General features: G+C 47.6%; 1 protein-coding gene across 1 annotated transcript; it reads right to left on the reverse strand.

Annotated features, from left to right (window-relative positions):
* Nucleotides 1-6,850: 6,850 nt before the first annotated feature.
* Nucleotides 6,851-15,633, reverse strand: RPN1 (ribophorin I). The gene is made up of 10 exons (XM_074836120.1): nucleotides 15,013-15,633; nucleotides 13,939-14,003; nucleotides 12,163-12,469; nucleotides 11,465-11,674; nucleotides 10,309-10,501; nucleotides 9,884-9,983; nucleotides 9,493-9,631; nucleotides 9,174-9,293; nucleotides 8,450-8,695; nucleotides 6,851-7,459 (listed from the first exon to the last, which is right to left on the reverse strand). The coding sequence occupies exons 1-10, from the start codon at nucleotides 15,616-15,618 to the stop codon at nucleotides 7,277-7,279; spliced, it is 2,169 nt and encodes a 722-aa protein (XP_074692221.1). The 5' UTR covers nucleotides 15,619-15,633; the 3' UTR covers nucleotides 6,851-7,276.
* Between the last annotated feature and the right edge of the window lie 1,214 nt (nucleotides 15,634-16,847).

The raw sequence follows: 16,847 nt of genomic DNA on the forward strand, positions 1-16,847 counted from the left end.
ATTTCACTCTAAAATCAATAATTACGAGAATTACTGAGATACAACTGACTTTTATTGTTGTTTAGATGCACAATCTATAGTATCCTTTATCCTTAAAATATTGTAGCTTTGTCAAAAATGAAGGACAGCTCTGCTTTTTTTTATCCATGAACTCTAGAATAAGGGCACAGAATATAATTTTTCTTTTTAAATATAGTTGTTATAGAACTGTGCAAGTAACACTAATTTGGAGATTAGCACCTCTCAAAGGTGCTGTTAAAACCTGGAGGCTGAACACCATCTTATATTGTTGATTAATAGTAAGAATTATCAATTCATTGACACATTCTATTTTTTCTTGTATGTTTAATTTTAATAATGCGAATAAATACAAACATGGAAGCATCACGTCTAGTAGCAAAACCAGGAAGGCATTTCAATGTGTAGAGTGTGGAGAAAGCTGCATTGCTGTTTTCCAGCTTACTAATTGCTAGGTTACAAACTAGCAAATTTTTCTGTAACCATTGATTGTATCTTATGTATCCTTTGAACTAGAACAGTTTTTTATTTAAAAATGAAATGTCCATGCTGTAAAATACACAGCTTCCAACACCTGGTAAGGTTTGGGGGGTTTTCCAGGCCACAGTAAAATAGACGCATTTCCTAACGTTTGATGAATTGTATTTCTTGGTGCTATTTCTTAGACAGTTGCTGCTGTTTGTTAAAGTAAATGGTAAATGTCCCTAAACTGAAAGACTGGACTACACCTTCGAGCATTCCAGTAAAGGGAGTGTACAAGGACAATCCAACGATCCATGACATCAATCTATACACATTATTATTACGTAAAATCTTTTTGTGTTTACAACTTGAACCTGCAGTTGAAAGAATCAAATAAGTATTTCGATATGATTGCTACAGGAGAAAATTATCACTCAGAGAAAACAACTACAGTATTTTCTGTGCAATGCTGTTGACTCTTCAGAAAACCTTAAGGTATTCGTAGTGTTTTTCTTATGTATTCACCCAGGAATAAGTAACCCTAGTCCCCAGCTGGGTGAGAGGCTCATCAGACAGGGAGAAAGGAGCTGCTGAGCCCCACAGAAAAATCGGTGTTTGCATTTGTGGGAGGGTGCGTTTGACAGGCTGGGAAAGGAGAAAAGCAAGTAGAAGACAAAACGGCATGGCTGCGTGCCTAAGTGCGTAATAACAGTTCTCAGCGATGACATGCTCATGGCCATACACCACCCTGCACTCAATCGAACGTGTTATTTTGAATTTTGTGTGCTGTTCTGCACAACGCCCTTGCCCAAACCGCTGTCCTTCAGCTGTAGTAACTCATACAGTACAGCCCATGTGGCTTTTGCAGCATTCCCAAGTGATACATTTTTCTCTCTCGCGTTAAGTCCTTTAATTACTAAAGCCTGTCCGGCTGAGAGAAGGCGTGCTACAAAAGCCCTCAGGAGAGCCCAGGTCCCTTCCCAAGCGCCTCCTCTGCGTTTCCCGCCCCGCGGCAGAGGCTGAAGGCCGCGCCCTCACAGCTGCGGGCCCAGCCCAAAGCCCGCGGCCCACCCCCACCGTGCTTCTGCCCGTCCCATTACCGCTGACCCTTTCCGGCGCAGCCGCCTGAGCGCGGCGCGCAGGGCTCGGCCGGGGACCGGCAGGGCTGAGAGGAGCGAACGGCGGGCACCCTTCCCGCCCTTCCCGGGGTGCCCGGCACAGCCAATCGACGCCAGCGGCGGCTGGGGAACGCCCAATCGGCGCCAGGACTGGCCCCAAGGTCCCGCCTTTAGGGGCGGGGCACCCTTCCCGCCTTTCCTGCCCGGCACAGCCAATCGACGCCAGCGGCTGCTGGGGAACGCCCAATCGGCGCCAGGACTGGCCCCAAGGTCCCGCCTTTAGGGGCGGGGCACCCTTCCCGCCTTTCCTGCCCGGCACAGCCAATCGGCGCCAGGGGCTGCTGAGGGCCGCCCAATCGACGCCAGGGCTGTCCCCAAGGTCCCGCCTTTAGGGGCGGGGCACCCTTCCCGCCTTTCCTGCCCGGCACAGCCAATCGGCGCCAGGGGCTGCTGAGGGCCGCCCAATCGACGCCAGGGCTGTCCCCAAGGTCCCGCCTTCGGGGGTGGGGCTATCTCCTGAGGGGCAGCCTCCTCGCTCGGCCTTGAGGTGCCGCGGACTGGGCTTGGTCCCGACCCGGGTCCCGACCCCCTGGTCGGGCCCCCAGTGTGAGGGGTGCAGGGGCATGGCGGGGCGCAGGGCTCCCCGCCCAAGCCTCGCCAGCTGCCTGGGGGCACTCCTGGGTCCCTGGGGTTGCGCAGCGAGTCAGTGGGGCGGGAGACCCAGCCTCGCAGCAGGGGCTGCGTGCCGCGGTGCGATGGGTGTGTGTCCCTGCGCGCCTCTGGGGGAGGGGTGGCTGATCTGAAGGGCCTCTTCCAGGAGCAAAGTTAGGATTTCAGGATGAGAGAGCGAGCTGCTTTAAAAAGCAAATGGTCTTCCTGGCTGGAAGAACCAGAGTGTAGGAGGTGAGTGCAGGAGTGCTGGGATGAGGTGACAAAGGTTTATCCTATAGCAACATGCTGTTTATTGGTGTGTTTTAATTTAGTGATCTGAAGTGGGACATCTGTACAAAGCAAATGAAAGTTGTTTGCATCCTGTTTCACAAGGAAACTTTAAATGTGTGGCTGTTATGTTCCTAGCACTTCTTATAGAGTACTGGCAAGTGTTGGTTTTAAAAATAACTTGCAAAGTATAGGAATGGATTCATGTTCTTCTTTATTCCCTTATGATGGATAAAGTTGTTCCTGTAAGAGCAGAAAAAGGAATCTGACCCTGCTGCATTCTCCCTGGGAATTGCTAAGACCAAAGAATGACCCATAGTCAGACTTCGCTTGCTTGACATACTCATGGCAATAGCCAACAATACTAATACTTTGAATTTTTGTTGGTGACTTAAGGTTTTTGCTAAACCCTATCAATTAATGGTTATCTGTGTCTAAATGCACGAAGATTTAGTCATAGTCTTCAAATATATGTATGTATGCAAGTATGTAGTGTCATTGTTTGCCATCATTCAGTACTGCAAAACTTTTATCGTTGCTACCTTGTAGTCTTGAGTTCTGGTACTTGAAACAAGTCTGTAGGTAAGCACGTGTAAATGAAAATTTCAGGTTTCTGTCATAATTTCCTTTTTTACCAGTTAATAACTCTTGGAGAGCAATCTGATGTCATTTGTTCCCTTCAAAGACTTCTAGAGTTGTTCCTGTCACTCCTATTTATAGGCATGAAGTAACTTTTCTTTGTGGAAGTCTTTCAAATCTGGACTTCCTGTTCTTGCAACAAACTGCAGGAATCAACATAACAGATTGAGAAAGTACTTCACTTTTTATTTTAAAGCTGATGTAAAAATCCTTTGTTGCAGCAGAGCTACTTTATTTTTTTGCTTCTCTTGCTGTAGTTGCTTGCTTTCTATATGCTGTCAAGCTTTCTAAAAGACAGATTTTTATCTTAACAAGTGAGGCAATGAAACCATAACATACATAGAGTTTGTGTTTTGTGTTGGCCAAAACCAACTGTATCCTCTTTAACTAGTTACCTTTTTTTTAATCTGTATAATTCAATAATGTTGTCTGAACCTCATTTAGTATCCTGTGGTGTCTGATGGTCATTTAATACTTCCATTCAGGCAGACAAATACTGATGTGTTTTATCGTAAGCATAAGTGTGATGAAAGCAAAACTGTAGGGAATCAGACTACTCATTTCCAGTTGTGGTACTGGCTAGCTGCAGTTCTATAGCACTTTCCCCTTTCGTGGGAGGGGAGGGAAAGTTTTCATCCTATCTGTTTAGTTGCTCAGAACTGCTTAAACATATTACTAACAACTAGACTTTTTCATTTATTATCTAGCTTGAAAATAAACCTGAGTGCGATGAGGTAAATACCATGCAAAGAACAGAAAACAGGTGTGACTTGAGAGAACCACAGGCTGGGGATCACAGGAAGAAGTCAAAGGGTCAGCGATCCACAGTTAACATGCCTTAAGGCCCTCGGAGCGTTGGGAATGTCGGGAGCGGGAGTGGTTGGAAAGGAGGTACCTCCACCAGGTGAAGCCCAGGCTGACAGCCCGCAGCGTAGAAGGCGTGTAGGCCCAGTTGCCCCTCAAGAAGCATCCATGTCATTCCAAAACTTGAAGAAGGCCGACAAGTGCAGCTGTGTTCAGACAGAAAACACAAGCAGGTGAATGAACCTGCTGCTGTCCCATTGTTCGGAATGACTGTGAAGGACACCCTGTGCCCTGGAAAAGCGCAGTCACTGAAGAGCCCTCTCCAAGTCTGCTTTTGTGGATGAACCACAAAAAAAAGGTGGTATGTCTTTGTTGAATGGATTTGTTGAAATATTTTTGGGATCCTAATTGTTAGAATCTTTTTGAAAAACTTTAAATGATGAGGATGAGATATTTTTAGTCTGTTTCTTACTTTAGGAGTTTCCTGGTTTTGTAAAGCCCAGTCTAGTGAAGTACCATTACAGGAAAAGAAAAAAAATTAAAGCATTAGATCATTCTTTAGATTGGGGAACTATTGAAGTGACTGGGTATTTTCTACTTCCCTAATCTATAAACACTTAAAGTCATTATAAAATACTAGTTGCTTATTTTGAAGGACTCTTGATTGTTATTTCTTTGATGTGACGTTATTTTTTTTTTTTTTGCACAGGAACTGCGCTGATTGTAGCTTAATTAGTCACCTTATTTCATTTTCACATGTGAGTAATAATTTCAAATTAGTGGAAGAAGACAACTTTTACTTTTCTTAACGGCTTTGGAAAACAGAAGTGATACTGCATCCTCTTCAATTTAGGGAGATTGATTACAGCTGAAGGTCAGTTCTGTGGTGGCTGCATTTGCCTTTTCCTAATGTGATTGAAAAAAAATAATATTCATTATCTCAAATTATTAGTAAGAATGAACCACAAATAAGCATATTCATTTGCAGAATGAAAGAAACCTTAATTGTGGGCACTTACGTAATACTGGAATGGTGACCAATTCCCCAATAGCTTCTGGTTTGGGAAGCCTGGGTGAATGACTTGGGGCTAACACAGAAGTGCACTCTTCCCTTTCCTCCTCCCCTGCTGCCCTCCCATCCAAATGAAATTTAAGGACATAAATATTTGTCTTTGTGATGGCTCCAGGTCATGTAAGAGTGCTTTGTCATACTGTAACTGAGTGCATAAAGGAATGTTGTAAAGCAAAACAACCCTGTGAGAATCCACTCCTCCTTTTGGGTGCTGAGCTCTGAGGAGAAAGACGAGTTTGGTGAAGTTCTCAACTTTATTGGAAACATTACCAAGTGAAGAGAAACTGGATTGGAGTTGGCAGAGAAAAAACCATGCTTTACTTTGGCTTTTGACTGAGGGGGTTTTGTTGTTGTTGTTGTCAAGTAATTCCTTGCATCTTGGCTAGGTCACCTTGGCATTCATCGGCTGCAGTATTTGGGTTAGGATAACCACTTGTAGCACGTACCCAGGTAATTACCCAACTTCTGTTAGATGGCTTTTACCTCAGTGCCATTGCTCAGAAATAAGATAATGAGAATGCTGGTTTTGAAATTATCTGTACTGTGCCAAGGGCAGAGATCTAGCTTATTTTTTCAAATAGATTGAATAGTTGTTTTGTAAAGATCCTAGAGCAGAGATTGTAGGAGTAACATGGGTTATTTTATTTTTCTGTACTGGGGCAAACTGTACCATAAGCACTCCCTGAGCAGTATAATGACAGTAAGAGCTAAGATTGCCTTTTCTTTTTAAACTCATGTTGATATGGACAAAAAGAATTATTTTAGGATTTTGTCAGTGATTGATGCCAGTGTAGTTCACTGATGCCAACCCAAATATCTGCGTGCCAGCTAATTCTGATAATCATGCAACTTACTGTTCTTGAAAGTGTTTTATTGAAGTTTTGGTTCTTTCATCCATTTGGTTTGCAACTCAAATGGGAAGAGAGGCTAAAGTAAATCAAATTTGGTTTAACGTTTTAATTTAAAAAGGTCTCCCGAATAGTTAGTACTTAACGAGTTTTGCATTGAAAATGGTATGTGCTTCATGATGTACACATACTTTTTAAGGGAAGTCTAGAGGTGGACAAACATACACCAGAAATGCTGAACTAAATCACTTCTGCCTCAGTATGCCAGGATCCTTTAATATACTAGACATGTTAAACAGTTGGAATCGGGTGCTAACTGCCTTCTGTGGATGTGGTGGTAGGACAAGCGGTTACAGTTTTAAATTAAGAGCCCATTCTGCTCTTTTCTGGTTCTTTCTGTATTAGGATCTCAAACCACTTTAGTAAACAACTAAGCAAGTGCAGTAGGAAACACCTATATTGCTGTCCCTGCAACCAGCTCTGGAGTGTTTAGCAGTGCACTGAAGCAGAGAGGCACAGGGAAAAAAAATTTTGACAAGACTGAAATTGGCAGGGAATTGCATGCACACCCCAGGGTATTCAGCTGTGAGCAAGAGCCTACTTGGGCAGCACAAGGGATGCAGGACTGTTGTCACAGACAGCAGGAAAGCATGTGGGATGCAGGGAGAGGCTAGCAGGAGGGGTCACACTGTGTTTTTTCTCCCCATGAGGATGTAGGTCATGTATGTCCCTAAGGAACAAGGGCTCAGCTTTCTCCCCTGCCTGGGTCAGGGCCTTGCAGGGTGGCAGAGCTCTGCCTTCAAGTCACACAGCTGCCAGGAGGCAGGAGTGGTCAGGGCTGGACTCTGCTCCTCAGGGAACTGCACTGCCTGGCTGTGGGCAGGATAGAGCCACCCAGCCCCCCTGCACCAGCGCCTCAGCCTCCCCCCAGCCCGGCACAACACGTAAAGGCGAGGCAGTGGCGGTTTTATTTCAAAGTAGAACAAAGGTGTCTTTTATTCTTTCCAGAGATGCAACATTCAGATTTGCCATGAGCGTGTCTGTGCTCAGACTGGCTGTTTGTGCGCGTTTAGGCAGGGCACATCTATACAGGGAAAACCAAAAGTGGGACACTGTTTTATAACCTGGCTGAGTCTCACCTCTGGTAAAGAAACCCTGTTACCCAGCCAAACAGCATGATGTTGTGGTCCCTTGCACAGCACGTGTCACTGAGCGGACAGGCTCTATAGAAAAATCTAAAACCAAGATGTACTTCAGACATTTCACATCACCTTTTCCCCTAATTTTGCTGAGGAGTTTTGGCTCAAAGTGTATCCACTCCCAGGCTTCTCATCTCCCTTCATACCTCTCCCCTTCACCTGGTCACTAAACCAGAGTTACAGTGCGTCGAGGATGTTGTCGATTTTGGTGACCAGGTCCTGGCGCTTGTTGGAATGCATCTTCTCATTCTCGATGTACGTGTCCTTCTTGAGTTTGCCAGCCACCAGTCGCTCGGCCTCAATGGAGGACTTCAGAACGAGCTCCTTGACTTGGCCGTCGAGCTTCTGAATCTCACTTACCTTACAGGGTGGAAAGCACAGGGAGTATTAGAGGAGACAAAAAACCATCCCTACAGTGAAGCTGCAATAGAAGAGATGGTAAAGCTGGAGCAAAAAATGAAGTCAGTGCTACGTGGAAAAGTCTCCAATCCCTGAATATTGCGCCCTGAGCCATCACCTCTTTTTGGCATCGCATTATGAGGAATATCTCATGAACGGATAATTAAGCAGTGCAGATAAAGGGGCTCTGAGAACCCAGGAGCTATACTGGCAGGAGACAAGTGCAATGACTGTTAAAGAGTGTTTAATGACAGATTTTAAAGGCTTCAAGCTAAATCACAACTCTGACAGATGAAAGCTGTGTCCCTACAGTCAACGTTAATGGTGTGTGAGGAGCAGGTCTGCAATGGCAGAGCTGAGTTAATAACAGATTAAGCAAGGTGCACCTTAAAGACTAAAGTGTCCCTTACTGGGAGTTAAGGGTCTGTTCCAGGAGTGCTGAAATATAGTGGAGGAAGGAAAGTGGGTGTGTGCTCACTGTGCCATGGGTTTCAACATGGTACAGTGAAATAGCCCCTGAGGAGCATCATGCTACCAAAATTCTGTCAGCACCAAATTCACATGTGCAAGAATAAGAGATGAGGGAGACAATTTTGGTTTGGCTGGTGTGTTGACAGTTTCCATTTTTGCTTAAGTGTCACTGCCACAAGCTCAATGAGAGGCATCAGATTAATGCTTTTGTAACACAATCCTGTACTCATGCAGCTGGTTCACAGGCTGTTTAAGAAACAGCACAAGCAGTTGCTTACCAGCAGCACTTACAGGGCTGCATAACCAAGATTACTGCAAAAACAACAAACTATTCTTCACACCCCCTGACAGGGATCAAGCCATTTTCAGAGGAAAAAAAAAAATACAGGCTGCAGAAACTAAACCCCAAATTAAAACTCACCTAGAATACTTGATAGAGCCAAGAATGAGAGCTTAAAAAAATAAATTGGAATTTCTTACTTTATCACACAAGTCAGAGCCTTCTGTCTTCAGTTTAGACTGCAGAGAGGCTATTTCATTTGTCAGGGCCTTGTGCTCCGTTTCCAAAGACTTTTTGCCACTGTTCAGGGTGGAGATGTCGCGTGACTGCTTGTATTTATTCACTGCTTCATCAAAGTGACGGTACAGCCCAAGTCTCTTGTTCACCAGAGTAAGCACTTGCTCTGTAATGCAGGCAACCTTCATCCTAGCTTCAGCAGCTGGATCCTGCAAGAGGACAGAAGGGAAGATCAAAGCAGTCGTATCTGTGACCTGCAACAAGCCATGCTTGCCATCTGCCACAGGACTGTTACAGAAACTGCTCCCTTTGCAATCAACTGACAGTAATTAGGTGAATGGTACAAGTACTGACTAGGGCAAGAACCTTTCCACACTCAGTCTAGCCCAACAAATAGCTTAACAAAAAGTGAAAACATTGCAGAAGCAGAATTGCAGACATCCCTGCTTCTCAGGGGGCAGGATTCCCTTTTATCCAGAAAGCAAAACTCTGGTTAGCCTTAGCACACCAGTTCAAATCCTGCAGGAGTATCAATGCTCAGGTAGCATAAAACCAGGGTTCTGTTTAGCATCTAGGAATATATCCAATTGGCAGGAACATACAGCAAAAATTAGTGGTATGAAAAATCTCCAATCATCAGCTGAGTGAGCCACTAATGCTCCGACAGGGCCCTTCATCATACAGCACCTTAGTGATGGAGAAATCCAGCCTCACGTAGACAATCACAGTGAAGAACAAGATGTAAAAGGCTCCAACCACCAACAGAGGCTCCTGCAGCATCAAGATTTTGTTGAAGGTGTAATGAACCTAGAAGAGAAGTTTGAAACACTGAGCAGTGACCCATGTTACTACGGGAGAGAACTCCTCTCCTCAGGCAGCAACAGAACTGGCCATGCAGTCCAGAAACTATTTATTTGTGGAACCCAATATGGGTGTTTTGGGTGTGCTGCTGAATTCAGAAGAGGCACAACTGCTCAGGCAAACCACACGCAGAGGCCACACTCACCACGATGTCTTGGATGTGCTGCTCCACCAGGTTGCTCTTGTGTGCCACAATAACTGGACGTCCAAAAGTGTCCAGGTATGTGTAGTGAAGCTCGTCTGAAGCACGATTGATTTCATAGGGGCTGTCCACATGGATATTCCTGTGGATAAAACCAGACAGTCCCATATGACTCTACAGTGTTTGAGATGATGTAACCTAGGACTTGGCTGGCACAAGGTCAATTACACAGTTTAAACAACACTCTAAAAGGAAGCAAAGCTCTGTTCCAAGGTCTCCTCCACATGCACAGTCATGGTTTTGTTTCACTGTCCTCAGGCCATTAGAGTAGGCTGGAGAATTGCCACCAACACAGCACTGTCTGCAGTAATGAGCCAGGATTAATGACACCTACTTGGCACCTTCTGGCAGGACAATCTTGACAGTCAGAGAGTCTGTAACTTGCTCATCAAACACGTGGTCCACAAACCTCATTTTCAGGGCATACTGATCACCTAAGAGAGCGCAGACCAGAAGCTGGTTACAATTCCTCAAAGAACAAGAGGCAACCTGGAAGCTCAGCTCTTAACAGAAGAGCAGAATTCAGATGGATACATTGTGCAGCAGGGGGCACTAGCTCACACAAATATATTTTAACCATACGTCTACAAAAACCTGAAGGAAGCACAGAAAAGGTGGATTTGCATATTCTAGAAATAATAGCTAGCAACTGTTGTTGCTAAGGTGCAGCATACCGCAGCTTTGAATTCTTTACTGTACAGCAACCACCTTTAAATACAGAGGAGAAGGTTTCTTATTCCCATCCCCTGTGCCACCTACCAAGATTGTAGAGGTATTCGTAGCTAGGCAGGTTATAGCCGATGATGTAATGGGTTTTCCATCCCCCAAAAAGTGGGAAACGGGGACGGATCTCCATCTCCACGGAGTCATCCAGGACAAGGAGGTGGCTGGTGGAGATATTTCCAATTTCATCTCGGTAATAGACGTCCTGAGCAGCAGCTGGGAGAATGGTCTGTATGGAGAGAAGCAACAGTCAGTGCATCGGCTAGGAGTTATTTCAAGTGAAATTGGAAAAACTAATAATGGCTGTTAAGCATCGAGAAACTGCGCTCCCATGTGAGAGATGACAAAATGGCCATTCGGTTGCACTGAGTAGTAAAATTGTGCTATTATAAGCAATCAGCCACAGAAGTAGCTGCCAGTGCTAAAATCACTTGGCCTCTAAATGAATGTACTTTCTCCAGCCCAGTTTCAAATATCCCAGACAGCAAGGGATCTCATCATGCCCACCAGGACAGCAATTCCCTTTTCACTCCAGTCTGCTGCCCTGGCTCATTGAGCTTGCTGGCTTTACACTCAGCAAAATGAGATTTCTGTTTGGCTGCACCACCTTAGAGAATTACAACAATCAATCCCAAGGGCTTGAAGCAGCAAGAAAGGTTTTGGTTCAGATGAAAACACATAATACTTTTCACATCTAGCTAGCAGAGCCACAGCTTTAACTCTTGTTGAGTGCTTTTTGAGCAAGGAATGAATGGGTGATTTTCCAATTAATACTGTTCCACATGGGGAGGATACGACAGAGAAGGCAACTCTGAAAATAAGAGGGTGGGGACAGAACCAATGGCCCTTGCACAGTGGAAAACTGAAAGCAGAGCTGTCAGCACAGGGATTAAGAGTTTGAGAGGGTCCCTGAGACTGGAGGGGTAGGAGTGTGGACACATGTTACATGCCCTCATGTATGCAGTTTGGCCAACAGATGCAATAAAGCACATAACCTCCTAATTCTGTCTCCAAAAGCTATTCCTATCTAGCATGAGCCTTCTCTGAAAATAGATCAGAGCTTTAATATTCCTTTATTACTTGCATACAGTTACCAAGAAAAGGCAAAGGACAACTGTATTTCCCTCTGGGGATGTAAGAAAGGGGGAAGCCGCAGTAAAAAAAAAAAAAAAAAAAAGGGGCAAATGTCAACCTTAAAAGATTTGACAGAAGAGATCCCACTGTCTGGCTGTCTCTGGTAGTCATATCTGGAGAAAGGCCCTTTCAGCACTGCTCCTGTGTGCTTTAAATCAACCGTCTCTTCAACCGCAATGTTCCCCCAGTGAGACACCTCGATGACTCGGGTCATACTGGTGATGGTCAGAAATGGACTGTTATTTTCATAGTGCACCTTCAGAGTGTCCTAAGGAAAAAAGATAAACTGTTAGACCTAAGGAGCAACCTTCCCTCACAATTATGTCTCCACGTCCCTCAGAGAAACCTCCTTGACAGACTGCAGAGGTGAAGCTGACTGCACGGGAAGGTGGGAGCCACCCCAGCCCAGTTCACACAGGGCACTGGGTACCCGGGGTATACTCACAGGTCACACCCCGCATGTCTGGCTGAGTTATAACGGCAAGGGGGCTAGAGATGCAGTCCTCCCCACTGCAAAAACACCCCTGCCAGAGCCATACGCAAACTGTCTGGGTTTGCTCTGTGGACACTGAGCAGTGGCCAGCAATCACGTCTGTACTAGGAGCACATGTTCCCAGCCCGCACACAGGCTAACTCAGGCTTGACCTGCGAGTCTTACACAGAAGTCTCTGCTTCCCACTCTCCAACTTGAGGTGCAGGTGCCACATTTGCAAGATGCTCTCTGCAGAGCCACAACCTCTCTGCACAGACATTTACCTGGCTGTACGGAGGAATATCCTTGAAGGGACCATATTCAATCATGTCTTCAGTGCGGGAAGGGTTGCCCAGCTTGGTGTAACTCTCCACGTTCCTAGAGGCCAGTTTGACTCGGGTTGTTTGGGTCTTGGTGAAGTATGGTGAGTAGAAATAGTGGTTTCCTTCAAAGACCACAAACTGCTTCTCGCTTTGGGTGATGTGGGTGGGGTAGGGCTGCAGGACGTGCGTGAAAACCATTTCAACAGATACACGGACTTTGGCTCCTGGTGCCAAAGGAGATGGCAGCTTCACAGAGAAGAACTTTCCACTGGAGGAGAGAAGAACAGGTAAGTCACGTGAGATCTCCCCTGAGAGAGCAATCAGATCCAACCCCTGCAACATCCCCTGCAGATGGGAGCCCATATATCACATATATTGTGTGTGACTGGGGACAATATTTTATTTGCTCCTCCAAGGTGTACAGACATCTGGTCCCAGAGGGTGTGCTTACTCTGGGCTGGGGAAGCAGGACAGGAGGCAGCACAGGGTGAACTGTGCCCAGACACAATTACAATCTTTGCTTCACAAAAACACCTGGCTCCCATTTTGGAAGGGGAATAGTGATACACTCCCCTCCCTAGTCCTGCATTTATAAAGCATGCTTCAGCAGGGGTTTTTCCAGTCTTCTCCAGATGACAAGAATGATCTGCATCAGAGGAAGCGTGTTCAAATGTCCAGAAGACAAATCACAAACATCTTAAGCACCTGTTCCCACAAAGTCTCTTCATTCTCAGCTTTTTGCCCACAGGATCTGAAACTAAGAAACAGCCAGAAAATGAGCATGGCTTTGGACTGAGGTTCTACAGAAAGGATCAAGATTTCACCAAACCTGTAAGAATGCACCAGATGGACTGAGGTGATGGCAGAAGTGAATGGACTGGGTCATGCCTGGTGGCCCAAGGGCAGGATGACGAGGCCTCCGGATATGTCAGAAACCATGGTCTACCTCAGCAACTTAACTCCACAGCTACTGTCCTCCTGAAACCCAGCAGCACTGTGCTTCTGACCCACTTTACGAGCAGCCTTTGTTTCAGCTCTCATGGCTCAGAAAGCACCTGCCTGCCCAGTCTTGCAGTGTATGTATGACATCCCAAGCTTGGCAGTGCAGAGCCTCATGCTAAAGACAGCATCCTCCCTCTCTGCAGCAGGCACCAGCCCATGCTGGGCCACGGTATCCAGTGCACTGTGGTACTCCCACTGCAGACTAAGAGCTGTGCTCTGGGGACGCGGCCAAAGAGCACTTAGTCTCTCTGCAATCACCACTGCCGATCATTTGAGACCTCAAAAGGGAGCAATGGACAAGAGCATGATGATAGCTATAACACTTCTCTTACCTGATATCCCTTAATGAAGGAACAGGGCATTACTTAAGGCAGTGAGTACAAGAAACCAAGCACAGCTGAGTTGCATTTAAGGGAGAGATTCTCTCCTTTATAGGGCTTTCCCCTCACTAGACAAATGGGTAGCTGTGTGCTAGGCTCAGTGCACAGATCTAAAGCCACATGAGCTATCTCCCAAGGAATGAGCATCTGACGGAGGGGAATAACTTGTATTGGGGCCTCTTAGGCTCTATAGCACCCCAGGATGCAGTCTGAGTACAGAGTGGATCTTTCCAGAAACAAAAGACTAGGATTCCTAGGTATGTGGAGTTGAGGTAGTATTTCTGCTCCACCATGAGGATAATGGTGGAAGCCCCATGCACAACTCTAGGTACTGATGTTAGAGGGTGACACTCACCTTTTGCCCTTAACTTTAGTCTCTCTCACTTCCAAGGTGTTCTCCTCCTCTTCCTCACCCTTCACCTGTTCCAAAACAATGGATTAATCAGTGTGCTGCTATTTAAAAGTCTTCATGTGTCTAGGACAAACTCCACACAGTCCCTATCCACTCTTTAGGGAGATGCCACCCAGAAAGTACAAGCTGATAGATCACTATAATTTAAAAAAAAATGCCCTTTTATAATGTTTTTCATGAACACAAATTGCAGTGTGGTCAGCATACAACAACAGGTACTGAAGATTTCTAATAACTCAAGTTTCCTTCAACTCGGTTCCCAAGCCAGCACTGTCCCTGTAACTTGCAAATAAGCACCTCAGACAACTGCTTTTGTGATTTCTCTTGTATGTTTTCTACAGTGGCTGAGGAGCGAGTAGGCCATGAGGAACTGACCTGGTCAGCCAGCAAGGAAAGAAGCGACCAGTACAAATAGTTCTGGGACTGGAGAAACCCTCACATGAAGGTAAGATCAGTGCAAATACTTCTGGGACTGGAATAACCCTTGCACGTACATCCCACGGGGTAGGAGGCTGGACCCCATCCCCGAGGCTGCACTAGCCTGGGGATCCACCGGACCGAGGGGCTGCGGCTGTTCTCCTTACAGCAGTAACGGCGTTAACTAGCACCCCTCTAGCCTCCCCCATCGCTTCCCAGACCTTACCACCTCGGCCATTCGCCCGCCTTTGTTCCATATAACGACTGAAACCCTTAACTTCATTGTTTACAAGGCAGTTGGAGGGGCTGCGCGGCCCGCGCCCGGCGGCACCCGAGTGGCCGGCCAGCGCCGGGCGAGGACGCCTCCCCCCGACCGCCACGCCGGCTGCCGGCAAAGCCCCTGGGGAGGGCGACAGGCGGCAGCGCCCGGGGCCGCGGGGCTGGGCCGGCGCGCCCGCAGGGCGGCGGGAGCCGGGAGCGCGGCGCTGTGCCGACGTGTCCCTGCGGGCGGCGGGGCCCGGGCAGCGCCCCAGGCCGTGCCGCGGCCCTCCCCGTGGAGCGGGGCGCCGACCCCCGCTGCCCCTCGCGGCCCGCGCTCACCTGCACGCCCAGGTAGGCCAGGCGGGGCTCCAGGCCGGGCTCCAGCGCCAGCAGGAAGGCGGAGGCGGCGGTGCTGCCCGCCGCATTGGCGAGGCTGAGCTCGGCCGAGACCTTGGCCAGGTGGGTGCTGAGGTCCACGGAGCGCCGGGCCTCCTCCAGCAGCAGGTCGGCGGCGGCCCCGGCGGCCGCCAGGCAGAGGAGCAGGCGGCACAGCAGCCCCGCCATGGCCGACACACCGCACGGGGAGGGCACAAGATGGCGGCGCCCGCGCTGTACGGGGAGGGCACAAGATGGCGGCGCCCAGCAGGGGACGAGGCTCACGATGGCGGCGCCCGGCGGCGCTTGAGGCCCTCCACGGGGTAGGGCGGCTTCAGCAGTGCCTGAGAAGAAAGGCTGGGCTGGAGGCGAGGCTGCGGCGGGGCGGGCCCCTCCAGAGCCCCGGGCGGCCGATTCCCTTCTCCGGTGCTTTCCGGTGCCCAGGGGCGGGCGGCAGGCAGGCAGGCAGGCTCGGGGGTTCCGGCGGTGCGGGTGAGCCCGCGCCCCTGCTGAGCTCCCAGGCCTGGCCAGGCCACGGAGCCGGCCAAGCGCCAGAGGAGCGGCAGCCATTCCCGGGGCCCTGCTGTGGAAAACCACTGCGGGCCCTGAAGAGGAGCAAAAAGCAGTTACAACTGAAAGGGCTCAAACCAGTGAATTTCTGATTAAGTCTAAGCTGTGCTGCATGAAAGTTTTGCTTGTGTTTGTTTCCCAAGGACTCCTCAACTGTTTTCCCTAGGCCTCTTTGTCTAGACAAAAGTAAAACGCTCCCTATATAACTCACTGATGGCAGCCTTCAATGGGCACTTGGGCAAACTAAGATAAGGGGGAACTCGAATAAAAGGACACAGAGATACAATCTAGGGAGGATGATCTTGCCGATTTAGGAAGAACACACTTGGACTTTACTTCCCAGGGCATGCTTTGGAAAGAAGGTCAACTAGCCAACACAGTGAAGAAGATCATGTACTTCTTCCTTCGACCAAGACCCTCACTCTATTTTTACTACACATGCTCAGACTATGTAAATAAATTCCGGAACTCATTATCATAAGACACCCCTTTCCAGGAAATCTAGTGAATATGTATGATTTGTGTATGTAAACTGATGTCCCTTGCTAGTTTGGTGGAGCCCTTATGGTGGAGAATCCCCAGGGCGACCCCAGCGCTGCTAATAAATACCTGCTTAACAGTTATATTGGATTCTGACTGTTGAGTGAATTTCTTCGTTTCACAACAAATAATCTGTGACGCTCAGGGCACCCACGTGCTTTTAAGTCTCCTCTCCAGCCAATGCACAAAGCAGCTCTGTTTTCTCCTCGTTTTTAGCAAAAGTCGGCTCTTGCCAGGGCTCTGACGGCGGCAGTTTAGGCCAAAAGTGTAAAACTCGGTGGTAGCACCTGGCATGGGATGGTACTGGAGAAGGGCACGCAGCGCGGGGCTGGTATTTAGCACTGGGCACTGTGCAGAGATGGAGTTAGTGCTTTTGATAACCCTGCTGAAATAATGAGCCACAAATTGGGACAGCTTGTCTTGCCGGTCTGGCACACAGATTGCTCTTGGTTTGCAAGGTGAGGTTTAGCACAAGGAGATTTTAAACTGAATCCAAATCTTCTGCTAAAAAACGCTGATAATTGACAGCTAAACAATGCCAGAGTTTAAGTGCTGCAGGCAGCCAAGGCATGGTACCCAGCCCTGAACTAACTTAGGCAAAGAGAGCTGGAGAAAGGAAAATGTTAGTGGTTTAACACATGACTGGCAAAGGGGTGATTGACACTTTATTCCTAAACATCTACAGCAGA

Source organism: Strix aluco, chromosome 11, assembly GCF_031877795.1.
Source record: "Strix aluco isolate bStrAlu1 chromosome 11, bStrAlu1.hap1, whole genome shotgun sequence".
NCBI lineage: Eukaryota > Metazoa > Chordata > Aves > Strigiformes > Strigidae > Strix > Strix aluco.

Bases quoted from the DNA above. Each gene is read 5' to 3' on its own strand.
- RPN1 (XM_074836120.1), bottom strand. From the start codon at position 15,618: ATGGCTGCCGCTCCTCTGGCGCTTGGCCGGCTCCGTGGCCTGGCCAGG. The intron at 14,004-15,012 runs GTGAGCGCGGGC...GTTTTGGAACAG, and splicing joins TGGCCTACCTGGGCGTGCAG to GTGAAGGGTGAGGAAGAGGA. The intron at 9,294-9,492 runs GTGAGTGTGGCC...CTTCTCTTCTAG, and splicing joins AGCACATCCAAGACATCGTG to GTTCATTACACCTTCAACAA.